Below are 21,850 nucleotides of genomic sequence, written 5' to 3' on the forward strand. Positions count from 1 at the left end.
AGTGTGAGTTAGTGTGATGGGCAGGAATAAGCCGCTGGTTCGAGTAGTGACAAGCAGGATCAGGAAATTCATTACGCTAAGGATGCAGTTAAGTGTAAATGGATTTAGGACTTTAGGTGTCTTCCAGGTTGGGTTTCCTTCAGCCTGCGAAACACTAAATGCCCAGAGGGAACGATGCAGGAAATGTGATGCATGCTCCTTATTCATCGCCGCATATTTTGTTAGGGCCAAAGGTGGTTTCCGGGTTGCTAGATGCTGTAGCATTTGTAAGCGTAAAGGCGACTGCAAGCATTTAAAAACTGACCGCATGAGCCCATAAAATGTAATGAAACTATTCGCCCACCCGTTTTTCTTAACTGATCTGTGTGTCCGTTCATGTCCTATTCTAACGCGTTTTGGTGAATCAGTCTGGGGAAATGCATTAGAGGATCCATTTTTAATGGAGCCTCCTACAAGCGCATAGTCGTGCGAATGTGCCGTCCTACTGTAAGCAGGGGTTATTGTAAAGCACAGTATGGCAGGTCATTCTCCCCACTCCGTTATCAGATTAGCAGATTGTGGTTTAGAGCAAATAACCAAAGACTGACCGTCTCTTCCAAACAGAAAACTGGTGTGCACAAGTAGCAGCATAACACTTGGCACATAAATTGGGCAATTCACGTATACCCAGCAGCCGCGATGAGGCAATTCTCTTTGCTAGGAACCTATCCTAATGTGAATCCTCTTCTAGGTTGAAGCCTACATTTATATGGGTAGATAGGATCCTGCTGAATTGGCCAATTTATGCGCTATGTACCCATATATATGTATATATCTTCACATTAGGCAGGTTCCCAGCAAAGAGAATCTCCTTATCACGGCTGCTGGGTATACATGAATTGTCCAATTTTTGCAGTAAGTATCCTCAATTTTTCCTATTTTCTGGATCAGTAATGTAATTCAGATTTCATGTGCTATAGTGCTACAGAGTGCAACTTTATGTATTTCAAGTTTAGAGCAGATTGTTGTGTGAAAGGGTCACTGAGTAAAACAGTGATGGATCTACAAACAGGCTGAAATGTCTATATTTTACTTTTTGGATATGTGAGCGTTGGACATCAGAAATGCTGCAAATTTTTGTAGAAATTCTGTAGCAAAATGGAAAAATTTATCACTGAATTGTGTGGATTTTTATCTCTGAAATTTAATGGATATACCGGTTGGTTGGAAAAGCCGATCTGTGTGCTCATACATTACAATTTTTATTTTTTTTTAAACTTCTGCTCCAATTTTTACAAATTATACGTAAACCATCAAAATTTGCATTGAATTGTGGTAATGTACAGGAGTGGTCTTTTCAAAGAAAAATGAGGAACTGATAATCAGATCAGAAGAATGAAGGTAGAGGATATTTTGCCTTCCTTAGCTCCGCACCTCCTCTGCTGCAGATTTTACTCAACTTGTCAATGACGCGTTAATCCTCAATCCCCAAATCTCAGAGCGGAAAGCTGCCCACCATTGTATTGCAAAAAAGGAGACGCTTCATTTTTTATTTTTTTTTTCCTCCATCCCAATTCTATTTTTTGAGAATGAGACGTGAGCGACGCGGCACTCGGGGTGTCTGAGCTCGGCTGTCTGCGGTGTCGCTGGGAGGGTCTCTTCTGGGCCCACTCTGTGTCACGCAGGATTAGGGCTTTACAGGTTTTCTAATCTGCGCACAGTTATCCATACAAATAAAATGTCCCCTCCACATCCAGGCAAAGCCGGGAGGATTAGTAGCGAGCACCCAGTCTGTGCCTGAAGCCTGCTGAAACCACAATCCGCGGGGTGTTGTACGGTGTCGTCTTCTATTACCTGGGATTAATAATTCAGCCGATACTTTTGTAACACAAGCCGCCTGTTTCTGTTTGTGCCTCCGGAGAGCTCAGGTGCAGCTACGTCTGTTTTATTGTGTGCGTTTTTTTTTTCTTGTGTTTTTTAATACGTGTAACAGAAGATTATAACCGAGACGATTCCTTGCCTCCTCCTCTAGCACAGTATCTAAGCGGAGAGGTTTTTTTTTTTTTTCTTCCAATGCCGGTTCCAAGCAAGCATACGAACATCAGCCGTTCTCGTAGCTGGGATGCTGCAGGTTGGCATGAAGGCATCTGGGAGGGAGACATCATCTCATCAGGATACCACCGAGCTGCCGGCATAAACAATTCTCTGACCTACAACGGAGAGGAAGCTTTTTACAAGCTGCCAAGCGGCAGATCCCGCGATATTATCGTGCCAGGCAGCTCGGAGATAAAGGCGGACGTCTGTTCCTACCCAGACGCATATATCCGAGGTCAGCAAGGTCACTTAGTGCGTCAAGATCGCAGACCAGGGAGGAATAACTCTGTTCCAGACTTCAGCTATCCTTACGAGAGACAGGTGGCAATGTCTGGGCGTGGATCTTTGCACACTCACGATTATTATAATGAGCCTTCTCTGTCGGGAAGATCCCTGGAGGATCCGCGTTATTATAGAGAACCAATGCTCAACCGTGTAGGACACGCGTATGGGCCCCCCGCCGGCCGGACAGTCTGGGATCAGACACCTGTACGTCCCTATCATCCGCAGGATGTGGGTCGCGTGTATAGAGATCCTGCAGGGAGAGTCATCGGTGATGGACAGCGTTCAAGGAGTCGTGATTCTTCCCCTGCCAGGTACACCATAGAAACGCCTAACCCCAGGTACGGCTCCGAGGCATCCACGTTTCCCAATAGACCGCTGTATAATGAGATGATGGAAAGATCCATTGATCCCTCGACAGGGAGGCAGACGGCTCCTACCTGCCTTGTGGTGGAGCCCAATGATGCGGCTGCTATGGATGGCACACTGGGGACTTCACCCATTTCAGCAAACCGTGGTTATCATGGTTCAGTGAGGGAGAACGTCGGTGCGAAGATGGCTTATGACACCTATGATAACTCCATAACTCCGTCTCATACCGGGATTCCTATGTCTCTCTCTGGATCCGAACTGAAGAGATCTGTGGACATGGAGTTCCTCGCGGTCCTGAGAAACGAAGGCCTCTCTGAAGGTACAATTAGCGCATTAATGCAGCAAGGATTCGACACGCCCAGTTCATTGGCTGTCATGGAAGAACACGACATTAAATCGGTAGCTGCTAATCTTGGCCAGGCGAGACTGCTTTCAGGTCTCATCAAGAGTTACCGGACAGATCTACAGATGCTGAGACAAGATCAACAGAAGAGCAACTCGATGAGATCCCGGGCTCGCTCCAACAGCTTCAGTCATCGCGGGGATCTGATGCGCACCGATTTCAATGCGCAGCCTCTTAACAGTCCTATGATGGACGGAGCTACTAATCCACCTCATTCCTTGTCTTTGCAACCAGTTTCTCCACGAATGGCTGAACTGAACCGGCGGCCATCTAGTGCCCCATCCCAGCACCTGTTGGAAACTGCCAGCTACCCAACTTGTGGAATGGGTGTCCAAAATCCACAGTTCATGCAAACTGCAGCATACTCTGTTCCTGCGCAGCCTCGACCTGCCTCTGCCTACCCATCCCAGTCTGGCATTCCTATGACTGTTGTGCACACCAATGTCAACACTGGGCCAAAGACGGCTTACCCTACAAGCTACACTGTACCCATGGAGCTGATGAAGAGAGAGCGCCTCCCACCAGTCTCTCCGGTGCACAGCCCACACTGCAGCCCACAACTACTACGCAAACAGGGGATCCATCTGGAGACCTCAATGAGCTTGGCACCGCATAATATAGCCAGTCAGCCCTCTCTCCACTCACCTTACCAAAAAGTAACCCGACGGACTGGACCACCCGTCATTGTCTCCACCATGGCGTCTCCAGAGCCAAGTAATTCTAATTTATTTCATTCTAAAATGTAGCCTGTGTCCAATTTTAGTAATGTGAATTGAAGTGATTGAGGCCACCACTTATGTCTAGTTTGTGTGTGTATAATAGATATCGGTAAGTCTATTTTATTTTATTTTTTTTATGCTTTCCAACTAATTTGATATACTTTTATGTGACTTTTTTTAGTAGTATCTAAAATTGTATTTTTATAGTTCTATAGTGCCACTCTTCACGCGTGGCAGATTTGCTGCAAAAACTTCCCAACTTGGAAATTAAAATTTCATGTACGTGGTGAAAAAATAACTCGGATGTCGGCTAAACAGACTCCGCACTACCCTGATGAGGGGCAAACACCCTGAAATAATCTGTAGACGAGTTTCTGGCTTGGCTTTTATCCATGTTGCCAGACTCGTTTAATAGGGTAGTCAACTTTGCTTGATAGGACTTGGGAGACAGTTTCAAATCTGCTAGAGGGGTCATTTTCACACTTGAATGTTTAAAAAAAAAAAAAAAAAAAAATTTCTAAAATTTACTGAGTGATTATTTCCTCGTGGGGTGCAAGAGTGGGAGACTGCCATAGTTAAATCGCTGTACAAGAGTTACGAAGGTCTACGAGAGAAAGTTGTCTTGGTCCTCTTGTTCCGGGACTAAAGATGTAAGGTCCTAAACCATCAAGTGTCCCAATCCTGGCTTTTTTCCTCTTTTCTTTGCTGTTATGCATGCCACTGATCATTTCCATTGCAGTGGGTAGTAAAATGTATATGGAGGGTGTGCGCCATCTCTTCGATCAGGGTGGACACGACTGGAAAGAGTAGGATTGTTGGAGTAGACCCAAGTTTGAATGTGATTTGTAGGATACATTGGGTTGCAGGGTCCTGTGCACCAGCTGAGGTTGAGGCCTGCTGACGTGGGGGAGGGACCCACTGTTATCCACCATTGTAGGCCTATATGCAAGAAGGGTCTAAGGCAGCACCAGATACATTTTCCCAATGGTTTACTTTGGAGCACAAACCCATATAGCGGCAATGTTTGACGAGCAGACCTGTTTTCAAGAAAGTATGGAGGGATTGTGTCATGTTGGGGCCTACAGACTTGGCATTGTTGCAGTTTTGGGGTGGTCTCTCCACTGTGGCGGTTGTCCTTTTGGCTCTTGGGCCGTAGGTAACAATGTTGAGTTGACGTCATATATCTGAGGGTGAATGTCCAAGATTTCCAATATAAATACAATCTGAGAAAACAAAAAGGCGTTCTTTATATCATATCTTATCTAGGCCTCCACAAGATCGATCTTCCTACAGAGCGTTCATCCATCAAGTCGCCATGGCTCGAGATCGAGCAGAAGGCCTTTAAATAATATTATATGCCATAAAAACCTATACATGTTTTATTTTCTATTGCGGGACGTAGTAACTCAGACTCTTGGGGGAAAAGAAGGAAAATCCAGCATTAGTCATTTTAGGATTTTAAGGAATATTCCCATCTCCCAAGATCCTATCCCAATATGTAGAAGGTATAATAATAGCAAATACCTGCAATGTAGTTTAGTTCTCCTGATTCTCTGTGCCGTTTATCCATGGTGACAGACACTCGTATATAGTGACAGTTACTGGCTGTAACCATAGATACCTAAGCTACTGCAATGCCCTTCACATGGGGTAAGTGACATGGCTAATCAGAAGAACTATACTACATTTCTAATTGGAGGTATTTGCTAATATTATTATTTCACCTACTACATATTGGGATAAGATCTTGGAGATAGGAATACCTCTTTAAATAAAGGGTAAGGGAATGTGAAATGAAACTCGCGGATTGTTAATTAACTGTTAAGAGTTATCCACAGGAAGTGTTCAGTTTACCTGCAGCGCCACCACAGGTGAAATTAAATATTACACTGTTCACATACAAAGCAGGGGACGGTCTGTATAATACATGGACGCACTGGGTCCTCCAGGGTGAGGGGCATGCTTTACATCTGCTTTTCAGACTGAAAAATAGATGATAGACCTGAAAAGGGGAAGCTTTTTTTTTTTTTTTTTTAATCTGCTGTAAACCTAAATAAGCCTTTTATAAGAGCTGACATTTCTGGTTCCATTGTCCTTCTTTTGCTTTAATGATTTTAATAAATGCAGTATTTGGTGACCACTTGGGCAATTTGATGCAATTTTCACTCCTTTTGGATTTGCGGTTTGCACCCGCCTGGTTCCTAATGTCTAGCAATCGTTGCGGGCAACTTCATATAAGTAGTATTACATTTTAAAGGGGTTGTCCGATCTCACAAAAGTCTGATATCACTATGAGAAGCTTGCTGAGATTAGTTGGTAATTAAATCGCTTACATGTGGGTAATCGTCAATCTGCAGTCATAGTGACTACAGAATTTTCTTATGATACTGAACACTCCCTTTAAGGCAATTGTGAAACATATGGTAGAGCTGTAAGTTAGGAAATACGGAGATGTTATTTTCTGGTGCTCAGATACAGTCTGACCACTTAAGACTCTATACTAAAAGAACTTGTCACTCTTAGAAGAAAGTCGTATTTATTCCAGCCGCTCTTTACATGTTCTCTTCTACCACCTTTGTCCTATCCAATATCCGTGTACGTCTGATGAAGGTCTGGATGACTTAAACGTCACATTTTACACCGTGGATTGGATGACACAAATACCATTTTTTATCCTAAGAGTACCAGATTCTTTCTAGTATTCAAGTAGTAGACTTAATGGATTATTCCCATCTCCAAGATCATATATCAATGTGTAATATTAGCAAATACCTCCAATTAAAAATGTAGTATAGTTCTTCTGATTCGCTATGTCTTTCCTCATATGCTGGGCATTTTTTTAGCTTGGGTATCCATGGTTACAACAGCTAGCTATCTAGTAACTCTCCATATGAGTGGTCGTAACCATGGATACCTAACCTGCTGCAATGCCCTGCACATGGGGTAAGCGGCATAGTGAATCAGAAGAACTATACTAAATTTCTAAGTGGAAGTATTTGCTGCTATTGTAATTACACCTACAACATATTGGGATAGGAGATGGGAATACCCCTTTTAAGCCAAAGCATGTGCGCTGGCCTGCTCCGACATCTCATTCTTGGTGGTAGCTGGGCAAGGACAGTCTTCTCTTCTGTGGCTGGCATACTGGGTGCCTCTTACAGTTCAGGGCAACTCTTGTAATGCCTTTACGAGGCCCAATAAACGCTGGAGGCATCCTGCATGTCGGCTGCAAAAACGTAGACTGCCCTGGACTGGATGACACTGAGGCACAGACCGGATGGATGCTGGATCGAGGCAACGTAAATCTGTTTGGCCAATAATTCATGGCAGAGATGAGCACTGTCACTTTTCATGGACATCTACAACTTCAGGACATCACGGTGCCGCTGCAGTCTCGCCATATCCATCTGGATCCGTTCACCCTGCAGCACATCCCCACCCAGGAGCGTTTTTACTCTGGTTTTGGGCACAGTTCTGATAAAGTGGCATTACTCGGGAGCTATTTTTTTTTTTTTTTATATACTAATTTGTAGTCTTTGATTTTAATCTCTCCATGTTTTTCCTCTCTGAAGAGACAGTTTTCCTATTTAATTTCCCAGAGGAGCATGCATGGCTTATAAGTCTCCTCACTCTCACATGGAGAAACTTTACCCCTCTAGACCCCAATCTCACAATTTCAATGACTGATGGTTCATCCAAGTCTAGTAGAAGGTCGCTGAGCTCCCAGATGTGCACCTCAGCAGTAACCTCCATATTTATCTTCTGGGGCCGGTGTACCTTGGTGGTGTGGATGGCAGTAGGCTGGTGCCAATTGTCCGACTGCTGGGAGTTGTATGCAGATTTAGTGATGTCACACTCGCTGTTAATAATAACGTCTCGTCGTGTGGGAATTTATAGCTCGTGAAGGTGTTGATGAGATAATCGCAGTCAGCAGAATGGAGAATGGTGGAGATCGGAAGTGTGACAATTGGTGAGATTAGCTGCTATTTTGGGGTATTACTGTAGATGGAATGGACTGACTTCTGAGAACAAGAAATGAAAACCTAAAAATGAAGAAATGGCATAAAGAGTGCTCCGTATAGTGGTCTTCTATCTCGGTCTGTCTACTTTGGAGCAGAAGCTAATACACTACTTTAATAAGAGGTCATCTGTTCTAAAAATCCAATACTGCTATACCCCAATAGGGAATTTCGAGTTACTAGAAGGGGTCTCCTGTTCTGGATCCACATTTCTTAAGCTGAGTAAAGAATGGTCGCAAAGAGCGTCTCTCTATGGATGTCCTCTCCTGTGTCTATACTTTGGATTTCTTTCAACCTCACACGATGAAACCTTGTCCAAAGTCCATATAGTTCAACTGACCGGCTAACATGTTGATCTAGATGAGCGGTTTCCAAACTCCAGTCCTCACGGGCCCCCACAGCTCGTGTTTTGAGGATTTCCTTAGTGTTACACAGGTGATGGAATTACTATTGAGGCATCAGAAATTTCCACCAGTTCTGTCTCATGTGCAGTATACTAAGGAAATCCTGAAAACATGACCTGCTGGTGGCCCTGAGGACTGGAGTTGGCGAAACACCAATCTAGACCAAGGTGCACAACCAGCGGCCCTCCATAACATTCTGTGTGGCGCCACCATCTGGTCACAGACTTTCCTGCCTGTGTGCGCCTGATGACTTGTGGTTCCCATATCCTACACAAGAAGATTGGCATGCCAACCATATCTTCATTAAAATTTCTTCTCGACTCCAGATGTGGCAGTTCCCTAGATCAACGTCCAATTACAGAATTTAGTATCCATAATTTGTTTTGTTGAAAATTTTAAATCTTACGAAGACATCCAGGTCCTTCTTGAACTGTTTGTAGTGAATCAACCATTACATCATCATTTGGCAGAGAGCTTCATAGCCTCACTGCTCTTACTGTAAAGAATCGCCGTCTGTCATTATGAGTGAACCTTCTTTCCTCCAGAGCAGGGAATCTCAAACTCCAATACACAGGGGGCCAAAACTAAAAGCTTGGCCAAAGTCGCGTGCCAACCTTAATATTAATATTTATTAAAAAATATGTCTACAACTGAGAACTTTTTCATATGGAATCAAACTTAAAGCGCTTGTCCTGCAAACAAAGTAAGTTTTAATTAATAGATCTTAACATATTATAATATTCCAATTTTTTTTTATATATAAGAGCAGTAAAAAGCATATGGCCCAATGGCCTAATTTAAATATGTACTTACAAAAGATAAAAAAAAAACCTTGAATAATAAAGTATGATGCAAACAAAAGTGCCTCCAAACACAGTATGAGACCCCCACAGTGAATTCCTCCACTGAATGGTGACCCCATCACAGTATGATTGTGCAACTGTAATCCCCACACAGCACTTCATACAGTATAATGGACACAAAGTGCTCCCCACATAGGGCTCCCTACGGTATAACGTGCCCCACATAGGGCTCCCTACGGTATAACGGGCCCCACATAGGGCTCCCTACGGTATAACGTGCCCCACATAGGGCGCCCTACGGTATAACGTGCCCCACATAGGGCTCCCTATGGTATAACGGGCCCCACATAGAGCTCTCTATGGTATAACGGGCCCCATGTAGGGCTCCCTATGGTACAACAGGCCCCCTATAGCGCTTCTTACAGTATAACGGGCCCCACATAGGGCTCCCTACGGTATAAATGGGCCCACATAGGGCTCCCTATGGTATAACTGGCCCCACATAGAGCTCCCTATGGTATAACTGGCCCCACGTAAAGCTCCCTATGGTATTACAGGCCCCACATAGCACTCCTTACAGTATAACGGCCCCCACATAGGGCTCCCTACGGTATAAATGGGCCCACATAGGGCTCCCTACAGTATAACGGGCTCACTACGGTATAACGGGCCCCACTTAAGGGCTCCCTATGGTATAACGGGCCCCACATAGGGATCCCTACGGTGCCTCCATTAATGCATCCCATGATTTTACTTGCCTTGGTAGCAGCTGCCTGACGCTGGTCACAATAGTTGTATTGCTGTGTCCACACATCCAAGTCTTTTTTTTCAGTGACCCAGTGTTTTACCATTTAGTACAGCACATTGTTTCCACGGCCCACATGCAATGACATTACATTTATCAACATTAAACTTCAATTGCCATTTATCATCCCAAGCCTCCAGCTTTCATCAATCCCTTTTGTAATAATGATCCTCTTCCTGTGTGTTGAGTACCATGCAAAGTTTAGTAGCTGCAAATTTTGAAAAAAAGAGGACCCAATACTGACCTCTATGTACCTCGCTGTTAGCGGTGACCCAATGCAAATGTGTTGCATTAATAACCATTATCTGTTTCCTATCACTGAGTCAGTTGTTAACCCAGTTACATACTTTCCACTAGTCCCATTAATCTCATTTTATGTACCAACCTGTTGTGGCACTTAGTCAAAACACCTTCGAAAAGTACAGAAAGACAACGTCTACGGCCTTACCGTGGTCCGGTCTGGAACTTGCCTCCTCATAGAAACTGATTGGATTAGTTTTGATAGGACCGATCTTGAATATAGTCGCCACTTTTGCTATGTGCCAGTCCTGTGGTAGAGACCCTGTTATTTTGGGATCCTTGAATATTAGAAATAATGTCTACAATGGTACTTCATTCCTGCAGTACTCGGTGGTATATGCCATCTAAGCCTGGTGAATTGTCTACTATTAGATTTTGAGGCTCCGCCGTCCTTCCTTCTGGGTTAAGCAGGTGACATTTTTAATGGGGATCTTATGGTATCTCTGATCATGTCATCTGTTATGGGATTTTATTGTGTAAATACTGTAGTGAAGGAGCTTAGTACATTAGACTTTCCTTCATGCTCTTCCACCATTTCTCCCAGATTGTTTTTGAAGAGTCAACGCTATATAATTTGTCTCATTGTTATTGTAGAATATTTTTGGATTTTTTTTTTTTTTAATACATTCTTTGACAGAGTTTCTGTCTCAATTTTTGCTGCCTTGATTTGTTTTTATTTATTTTTTCCTCTGCATTGTCGCTACCCTCTTGCTTTAGTTTTCTAACGCTTTCTTTTTTGCACTCCTTACAACTCTGTATAGCCATAGTAGTTTTCTCCTATTTCCTAATCCCAAGTATATTCATTGCTGGGAAAGTAGTATTACATGAGGTCAGATCAATGGATGACCATATAACGATCCGCTCCACCATAGTTTGTGTATTCTCCCCATTTTCCGTGGGATTTCCTCCAGTCCCTTCTTCATTTGCTGGAATGTACCGTATGATGAAGTCCTTCTGAGCTTCCTGTTCTGTCTGACAATTTCCAGGTATGACTGGTATAAGGCCCCAGACGGTCAATGGTCCAATGCACCCTCGCCCGCTAATAGCTCTGTTGGATGGAAGGGACTGCACAGTGGAGATGCCAATCCTGAAAGACTTGGCGACTGTGGCATTCTGTGATGCCCAGTCTACACAGGAGATCCATGAAAAGGTAAGAGAAATCCATTCTTGGGATGTGAGTAGTGGGATGAATTGCAGTGTTGTCTGTCTTCCTAGGGTTGCGATGTAATGGGTTTTCTACATGTACATCACCAGATACAGACTGGGCTCATTCCTTGTACTTGGTGGATAAAGTCGGCCTCCAGCAACATCTTCCCTTTATGATGATGCATAATGATTAAGAATTAATGTTTGCCATACTTGCCAAATTTCTCGGAACGTCTCTGAAGCTCCTGAAAAAGGGGAGACTTCCCAGACTTTTGGAAGAGTGTGCGAAAATCTCCTGGCTCCAGTGAAATAATCATGAAACCAGTGGTTCCATAAATTTTTCTTGTGCATGATATTGAGATGATCCAATCCTGCAGTCAAGGGGCTTAGAAGGGACTTTGAGGGACTAGGATGTGTTATACCTCGGGCAACAGTTTTCGACATTTTGGTTAATATTTTTCACCCATAACTATAAACTATAGAAGTATACCTGTTTTTATGAGCCATTTCTCGGTTATCGACTGTCTACATTCCTTATTGGTCTCTAATGATGATCATCATGCAGATTACATTTCTTGCAATGCTTCTACATTTACACAAGGGTGAAGTCTTGCTGTACTTCTGTTTCTCTGATCACAGTCCTTAATAAGGGCAGCAGTGATAAATCCGTTGCATATTTTTTTTTTTTTTTTAGTGTTTGAATTTCCACAAAAATTAAAAATAACCAATAAATTTCGTTCAACTTCACAATTGTGCTCCACTTGTTGTTGATTCTTCACCAAAAATTTACATTTGGTATCTTTATGTTTGAAGCATGATATGTGGGAAAAGGTTGAAAAGTTCCAGGGAGCTGAATACTTTTGCACGGCACTGTATGTACAGTGCTGTGGTATATGTTAGCACTATGAAGATACCATAGAAAAAATGAATGTTGCTCATACTCCTGGAAATGCCTGTGTTGTAGGTATTGAATGAAGCGGTGGGTGCCATGATGTATCACACGATCACACTGACACGTGAAGACCTGGAGAAGTTTAAGTCCCTTCGTGTCATAGTGCGGATAGGCAGCGGATATGACAACATTGACATCAAAGCAGCTGGAGAGCTGGGTAGGTACTAAACAGCGACTGCGTGACTCGCCTCCATCTCTCGATTTGCCTTTCCTGTAAAGGAGCGTTTGCAAAATCTGCATTTCATTCTAAAATCTATGGTGACAATTTGCAATAGAAATCGATTGACGCACAGTAGATTTGAAAACATGTGGCACGTGGGTAGACATCGCCTCTATTTCCATGAAACTATAAATATTGACAGATTTTAGCAATGCAAACCTGCAAATTTAAAATCTTCAGCAATTCCGTCCCGTGTGACTTATCCCTAGATTTCGCTCTCGCAGTTTGCAGAATGTTGCGGTGCCGGAATGTGAGCACTGTCTCCGCTTCCTCACTGTACAGATCCCTTTTTCTGGCACTGGTCACTCCGGATTCTTCTTCATAGTCTTTATGTAGATGATGATGGACGCAGGAATGTATTGGCTACATGCTGAATATTTCATAGCCGCCTTCTATAGAATTTTCTCACCGGTGAAGTATTAGTGTAACCTGCAGCACATATATAATCCTTCCATGAATAATTGCACAACCTGCACCTTCCCGATGATCCTCCTGGTATTCAGAATCCTCTCGGATTTGGAACCATTAACGATTCACCTTGGTGCTTCTGGCTGGGTTAACACATTGTTAATAATTTAGCAGTAAGTACTTTACTTTTATGATATTTTAATTGGCAGTGTTTTCCTTTGGACACTGTTCTGCTTCAAAGCAACACGGGATGTTAAAGAATATAATATTACTGATGCATGATGGGGAGAGATTGTCCTGGGGGCTGTTTAGTAATGGTGGTGTAAGTTTATACCCTCTCCTGTTACATTGTCCATATCGGTCAATATAAAGCAATGTTCGAAGACCAGGGGTCGGGTTAGACACCAACCTGTAAATACATGTGCAGGACATGAGACCCCCTGGACAGTAATGTACTCTTGGTTTAGGTTTATTTATCTAATTTTCTTCTTTTTATTATTATTTTTGTTGTTGTTCTTTTTCTTGTTGTTCTTCTTCTTGTTGTTCTTCTTCTTGTTGTTCTTCTTCTTGTTGTTCTTCTTCTTGTTGTTGTTGTTCTTGTTGTTGTTGTTGTTGTTCTTTTTCTTGTTGCTGTTCTTGTTCTTTTTCTTGTTGTTGTGCTTCTTGTTATTGTATAGTTTTATATGTTTTGTATTTATGTAGCTTTAATCTGGGCACTATATAATGGTAGTATAGTCTATGGTGTGTTGGATAATACTGTACAGCAAGCCGTTAAGTCTTTCACCCCCACCCCACCCAACCCCTTTTCTGCCTGCTAAAGTATCAAATATCAGGGGCCATCCCATACCTGGATCTAACTCCTTTTAAAAAAATATTAACTGTCAGATCAGCATTTTATATCTTGTCACAAGTTATAGCCTTAGATAAACCCACTATGAATTACCCTGCAGTCTTTATATGTATGGGTCTGTGCACACATTGCGATCTTGACGCTGCTTTTTTTTTCTTTTTTTTTTTTTTAATGCCCAGTTTTGTCACAACCTACAGGATTTCCAAGTTCCAGCAAAGTGAATTAAACTCCTGACGTCTCATGCACGTTGCTTATTTTTACCTTGCGTATTTAGATTTGCAGCATGTTAATTTTTTTGTTTTTGCTGCAGATTTCAACCATTCTGCTCCCCTGAGTATTCAGTTTTCCGTCTTTTTTTTTAATCTGTCAGTTCAAGAGATGTGAGCCTTTGTATTTAGGCTACTTTCACACTAGCGTTTGTAGCAGCTGCGGACTTCCTCCGTGAAGCCCCGCTCTCGGCCGCACCTCCGCCGCTAGCGCCGCCTATTTCTGCATGCGGCCTGAGTACTTATTTTTAACATTAGGTACGCAGGTCGTGCCGCAGTATGCGGATGCTTCCGCATGCGTCGTTTTGACGATGCGGAAAAAAAAAATTGCTACAAGCTGCGTTCTACGCTGGTCACCGCATCGTCAAAACGACGCATGCGGAAGCATCCGCATACTGCGGCACGACCTGCGTACCTAATGTTAAAGATAAATACACAGGCCGCATGCTGGCCGCATGCAGAAATAGGCGGAGCTAGCAGCCGAGGGCGGGGCTTCACGGAGAAAGTCTGCAGCCCTCCGCAGCTGCTGCAAACGCTAATGTGAAACCGGCCTTAGTGCTACTTTTTTTTTCTTTACCAACTGGTAATAATAATGTAGACCAGCACAGATACAGAGAATCTGAGCCACACCCCCTTGGCAATGACCATAGAAATTTGCAGTAAATAAAAAGCCCATATCTCCTGAACTGTATGGCGGATCACCCAGCTCACCTCCTCCTCCTCATATACAATGATTAAGAACTCCTCTATATACAATAGATAGCACAGGATCCACTATTCACAATAGGATGTCACAGCTCACCTCCTCCCCTTCATGTAAATGATAGGTAATCAACATTGTTTTTGCTAACTTTTTTTCTGGACAGCTAATAATCAGTCAATATTTAAGGACACATTGTAAAACCATAAAATATCACTGTGATTATAACTGATCTATGTATACAGACCATAATTTTGACATGAAGACACCAGCTGCATTTACTACTAGTAATTGCAGTCATATAAAAAAAAAACTTTAAAGTTTCTCCAGCTTAAAAAAATAAATCACAAATGCATCAAACATAATTTTATGGACTACCCAGGAATTTCTGGGCGGTTGGCAACACTGTTGATGACACCTCTATATACAGTAGATAACACATGATCCACCCTTCCCAATAGGTGATGTTAAAGCTCACCTCCTCCTCCAGTACAATGACTGATAACACTTTTACATATAGTAGATAACACAGGATCCACCATTCACAATAGGTGATGTCACAGCTCACCTCCTCCTCCTGTACGATGACTGATAACACCTCTATATACAGTAGATAACACAGGATCCACCATTCACAATAAATGTCACAGCTCACCTCCTCCCCCTCCTGTAAAATGATTGATAATGCCTCTGTATATAATAGATAACAACACAAGATACAGTAGTTAATAATAATTGCTCTTGGGGGAGGGGGGGGGAAACAAAATAATGATGATCTTTATAGTTACCTCTTGATACCTTTTATTGGCTAACAAAAATAGAATAAATGATTAGTGATGAGCGAGTGTACTCGTTGCTCTGGTTCTCCCGAGCACGCTCGGGTGACCTCCGAGTATTCGTTAGCATTCGGTGATTAAGTGTTCATCGCCTGCAGCTGAATGATTTACATCTACTGCCCAGCCTGAGTACATGTGGGGGTTGCCTGGTTGCTAGGGAATCCCCACATGTACTCAGGCTGGCTAGTAGCTGTAAATCATTCAGCTGAGGCGATGAAAGCTTAATCTCTGAACACTAACAAGTACTCGGAGGTCACCCGAGCGTGCTCAGGAATACCCAAGCGAGTACACTCGTTTATCACTATAAATGATGTTACAATGCGAGGTTTGAAGATGTCTTGGATCTCTTTAGGCATGGTATAACTAGGTATGTGAAGAAACGTGTGCATGTATACATCTATATATGTAAAGGGGGGTGTGTGTGTGTATATGTGTATATATAACTAGATGGTGGCCCGATTCGAACGCATCAGGTATTCTAGAATATGCATGTCCACGTAGTATATTGCACAGCCCACGTAGTATATTGCACAGCCCACGTAGTATATTGCACAGCCCACGTAGTATATTGCACAGCCACGTAGTATATTGCACAGCCCACGTAGTATATTGCACAGCCCACGTAGTATATTGCCCAGAGCCACGTAGTATATTGCCCAGAGCCACGTAGTAAATTGCCCAGCCACGTATGTCACAGGTTTAAAAAATAAACATATACTCACCTTCCGAGGGCCCCTTGTAGTTCTGTCGCCTGTGTGTGGTGCAGGCGGCAGCTTCTGGTCCCAGGGTGTGATGACGTCGCGGTCACATGACCATGACGTCATGGCAGGTCCTTCTCGCGCAGGCGCGCAGGACATGTGGTGACGTCGCGGTCACATGACCGTGACGTCATGGCAGGTCCTTCTCGCATACCATCCTTGCCACCGGAACCTGCCGCTTGCATGGAGCGGTCACCGGAGCGTCGCGAGGAGCAGGAAAGGCTGTGGAAGGTGAGTATATCATGATTTATTTTTTTTTTTTTAATTATTTTTAACATTAGATGTTTTTTACTATTGACGCTGCATAGGCAGCATCAATAGTAAAAAACTTGGTCACACAGGGTTAATAGCGGGGGTAACTGAGTAAGTTACCCGTGGCATAACGCGGTCCGTTACCGCGGGCATTAACCCTGTGTGAGCGGTGACTGCGGGGAGTATGGAGCGGGCGCCGGGCACTGACTGCAGGAGAGTAGGGAGGGACTAATTGGACTGTGGCCGTCGCTGATTGGTCATGGCAGCCATGACAGGCAGCTGGCGAGACCAATCAGCGACTTGGATTCCATGACAGACAGAGGCTGCGACCAATGAATATCTGTGACAGACAGACAGACGGAAGTGACCCTTAGACAATTATATAGTAGATTTACTAGATGGTAGCCCGATTCTAATGCATCGGGTATTCTAGAATATGTATGTAGTTTATTTATGAAGATTTTAGAATAATACATTGAATACACAGGATTCAGCCGGCCGGGCGCGACCAATTAGCGAAGCGTGGTTCAAATCCCGCGCCAATTCGCGGCCAGAGTGCGCCTGTCGCTGATAGTTCGTGGCCAGCCACGTAGTATATAGCACAGCCAAGTAGTATATAACTATTTTTTGTTTTTTTTATTATTTTAACATTAGATCTCTTTACTATTGATGCTGCATAGGCAGCATCAATAGTAAAAAGTTGGTCACACACGCGGTCCGTTAACGCTGCTATTAACCCTGTGTGAGCGCTGACGGCTGGGGAGTAGGGAGGGACTAATTCTCGGCCGGACTGTGCCCGTCGCTGATTGGCCGTGACCAATCAGTGACGCGGGATTTCCGGGACAGAAGGACAGACGAAAGTGACCCTTAGACAATTATATAGCTGCCTGCTTTTATTGAATTATGTGGACTAAAGTGGACAGGCTGTTGGAGGGCTTTGCACCCGAAGATAAGTAAAGGATTTATGCTGTTCCTTTTTACTAATAAAAATATATATATATTATTCGAGCCACGCCCATTCCACATAGCAGGCACGGGCCATATCTTGCTCCATCGTGTCTAGAATGGAGTTGCTCCTGTGAGGCATGACGTCAAGGGAAAGAGAGGAGCCTCATAGATAGAGATGTGGGGGTAAAATGAGAGAAGTGAGGTGCTGCTGCAGTATGAGGCTGTGTATAAAGAAGTGAAGCGCTGCAGGTGGAGGCTGTGTATAAGGCTACATTCAGTATTTGGTCAGTATTTTACCTCCGTATTTATAAGCCAAAACCACGAGTGGGAGAAAAATACAGAAGTGGTGACAGGTTTCTAATAAACTTTTCCTCTGATTGTTTTACTCCCAAGTTTTAGCTTACAAATACTGAAGTAAAAATACTGACCAAATAACGTGTGAACGAGGTCTAATACAGGGGAGATGACATACAGGTATATACTATATACAGGAGCAGATGACACACATGTATATACTATATACAGGAGCAGATGACACACAGGTATATACTATATACAGGAGGAGATGACACACAGGTATATACTATATACAGGGGGAGATGACATACTGGTATATACTGTATACAGGAGGAGATGACATACAGGTGTATACTATATACAGGAGCGATGACACACATATATACTATATACAGGGGAGATGACACACAGGTATATACTATATACATGAGCGATGACACGCATATATACTATATACGGGGAGATGACACACAGGTATATACTATATACAGGGGAGATGACTTACAGGTATATACTAACAATATATACAGGGGGAGATGACATACAGGTATATACTATATACATGAGCGATGACACGCATATATACTATATACGGGGAGATGACACGCATATATACTATATACGGGGAGATGACACACAGGTATATACTATATACAGGGGAGATGACTTACAGGTATATACTAACAATATATACAGGGGGAGATGACATACAGGTATATACTATATACAGGAGCAGATGACACAGGTATATACTATATGCAGGAGGAGATGACACACAGGTATATACTGAGGGGAAAATGACAGGTGTGCTATAACTAATCACAGTTACTATGCTCGGGCAACGCCGGGCTCTTCAGCTAGTATTAGATAATACATTTATTATAATTATATGTCTATAATGTCTCTTGAAGAGTTCGCTTTGTAACATCATTTATTTTGGGTATCTTATAAGATTATTATTTTGTTTCTCTTACAGATTAATCTTTTTATAACTGGCAAACGCGGCACCAAAACCTTTTTTCCTTTGACAATATGTGCTTTCCCTCCCTGCACATATCAGTCATTGACCTGTGCCTAGAAGGGTGCAGCTGCTTATGTCTATAGCAGCTGCTGAGCATAAGAGGACACACTATTCGCTCGCTCGCACATATATACACACACGCACATATATACACACACGCACATATATACACACACGCACATATATATACACGTGTGTGTGTGTATGTATACATACATACATACATACATACATACATACATACATACATACATACATACATACATACATACATACATACATACATACATACATACATACACACACACTAGCTGTACTACCCGGCTTCGCCCGGGGTAATAACTGCTGTTAGCAAAATAGAATGGGTTAACAAAAATTTATTCTGCACAAAAAAACCACAAAACAAATAGATAGAAATGTAATTATTAAAAGGCAAAAATTAAGCTAATAGAAGCATTTTACAACATATATTTCAACACCAGAGATATTCCACACAGATTTAACTAAATTGGCCAAGTAATGTGAAGTAATCTTCTACTACTTATTCGAGAGCCTTTTGATAAACGACATTCTTAGTTTTTCCTTCAGGTGCAAAGACAAACAGATTTTTGGCTGTTCCAACTCTTGAACAGGCCACATAAAGTTGACCATGAGAAAAGCATGGAGATTGTAAATCTAAGCTAGCTGAAGAGCCCGGCGTTGCCTGGGCATAGTAAATATCTGTGGTTAGTTATAGCACCTCACTTCTCTTATTTTCCCATCACGCCTCTCATTTTCCCCATCACATCTTTCATTTTCCCCCTCACATCTCTCATTTTCCCCCTCACTCCTCTCATTCCCCCCTAACACTTGTCATTTCGACCTCACATCTGTCATTTTCCGATCACTCCACTATTTTCCCTCACTCCTCTCATTTTGCACTCACACCTTTTCATTTTCACCTCACACCTCTCATTTTCACCTCAGTATATACATGTTTGTCATCTCCCTTATATATAGTATACACCTGTATGTCATCTCCTGTATATAGTATATACCTGCTGTGTGTCATCTCCCCTGTATATAGTATATACCTGTATGTCATCTCCTCCTATATATAGTATATACCTGTATGTCATCTCCCCTGTATATAGTATATACCTGTATGTCATCTCCTCCTATATATAGTATATACCTGTATGTCATCTCCTCCTATATATAGTATATAGTATATACCTGTATGTAATCTCCTCCTGTATATAGTATATACCTGTAGGTAATCTGCTCCTGTATATAGTATATACCTGTGTGTCATCTCCTTCTGTATATAGTATATACCTGTGTGTCATCTCCTTCTGTATATAGTATATACCTGTATGTCATCTCCTGCTGTATGTAGTATATACCTGTATGTCATCTCCTCCTCTATATAGTATATACCTGTGTCATCTCTCCTGTATATAGTATATCTGTGTGTCATCTCCTCCTGCATATAGTATATCTGTGTGTCATCTCCTCCTGCATATAGTATATACCTGTGTGTCATCTCCCCTGTAAATAGTATATACCTGTGTGTCATCTCCTCCTGTATCTATATATATAATTGTCTAAGGGTTTTTCCGTCTGTCTGTCTGTCCTGGAAATCCCGCGACGGGCACAGCATGGCGACGATGATGTCATAAAGGCCAGGCCTCGACCAATCAGCGACGGGCACAGCATGGCGACGATGATGTCATAATGGTTGCCATGGCGACGATGATGTCATAAAGGTTGCCTCGACCAATCAGCGACGGGCACAGTCTGCCGCGAATTGTGGAATCATCATTGTCCATATACTACCGGGACATGCATATTCTAGAATACCCGATGCATTAGAATCGGGCCACAGTCTAGTATAGTATATATCTGTATGTCATCTCCTCCTGTATTAGACCTCGTTCACACGTTATTTGGTCAGTATTTTTACCTCAGTATTTGTAAGCTAAATTGGCAGCCTGATAAATCCCCAGCCAACAGTAAGCCCACCCCCTGGCAGTATATATTAGCTCACACATACACATAATAGACTGGTCATGTGACTGACAGCTGCCGGATTCCTATATGGTACATTTGTTGCTCTTGTAGTTTGTCTGCTTATTAAACAGATTTTTATTTTTGAAGGATAATACCAGACTTGTGTGTGTTTTAGGGCGAGTTTCGTGTGTGAAGTTGTGTGTGTTGAGTTGCGTGTGGCGACATGCATGTAGCGACTTTTGTGAGATGAGTTTTGTGTGGCGACATGCGTGTAGCAACTTTTTGTGTGTCGAGTTGCATGTGACAGGTTAGTGTAGCAAGTTGTGTGCAGCAAGTTTTGCGCATGGCGAGTTTTGCGCGTGGCGAGTTTTATGTGTGGTGCCTTTTGAGTATGTGCAAGTTTTGTGTGAGGCAACTTTTGCATGTGTTGCAACTTTTGTGCATGTGGCAATTTTTCCGCGTGTGCAAGTTTTGCGTGTGGCGAGTTTTCCATGAGGTGAGTTTTGCACGTGTGGTGAGTTTTGCATGTGGAGAGTTTTGCGCTTGGCGAGTTTTGAGCGGTGACTTTTGTGTTTCGACTCTTATGTGGCGAGGTTGGTGTATGTGTGGTGAAATGTGCGCTGAGGGTGGTATATGTGTTCAAGCATGTGGTAGTGTGTGGCGCATTTTGTGTGTGTGTTCATATCCCCGATGTGGTGTGGTGATTATCCCATGTCGGGGCCCCACCTTAGCAACTGTACAGTATATACTCTTTGGCGCCATCGCTGTCATTCTTTAAGTCCCCCTTGTTCACATCTGGCAGCTGTTAATTTGCCTCCAACACTTTTCCTTTCACTTTTTCCCCATTATGTAGATAGGGGCAAAATTGTTTGGTGAATTGGAAAGCGCGGGGTTAAAATTTCACCTCACAACATAGCCTATGACGCTCTCGGGGTCCAGACGTGTGACTGCAAAATTTTGTGGCTGTAGCTGCGACGGTTCAGATGACAATCCCGGACATACACGCATACGTACACACACACAT

General features: G+C 42.9%; 1 protein-coding gene across 8 annotated transcripts in view; it reads left to right on the plus strand.

Annotated features, from left to right (window-relative positions):
• Positions 1-21,850, plus strand: part of CTBP2 (C-terminal binding protein 2) — a 96,759-nt gene that overhangs the window by 48,618 nt on the left and 26,291 nt on the right. For 6 of the 8 annotated variants that reach the window (XR_013214457.1, XM_077258456.1, XM_077258454.1 and 3 more), the window contains 2 exons: positions 11,167-11,330; positions 12,291-12,435. Coding sequence is in view for 6 of the 8 variants with exons in the window: in XM_077258456.1 (XP_077114571.1) it covers positions 11,167-11,330; positions 12,291-12,435 (309 nt within the window). In the remaining 2 variants the exon portion in view is untranslated. Of the gene's footprint in view, positions 1-1,260; positions 3,845-11,166; positions 11,331-12,290; positions 12,436-21,850 lie in introns of those variants that run through there. The other 2 variants (XR_013214456.1, XM_077258453.1) reach the window with 1 other exon arrangement.

Source organism: Ranitomeya variabilis, chromosome 4, assembly GCF_051348905.1.
Source record: "Ranitomeya variabilis isolate aRanVar5 chromosome 4, aRanVar5.hap1, whole genome shotgun sequence".
NCBI classification, from domain to species: Eukaryota; Metazoa; Chordata; class Amphibia; order Anura; family Dendrobatidae; genus Ranitomeya; species Ranitomeya variabilis.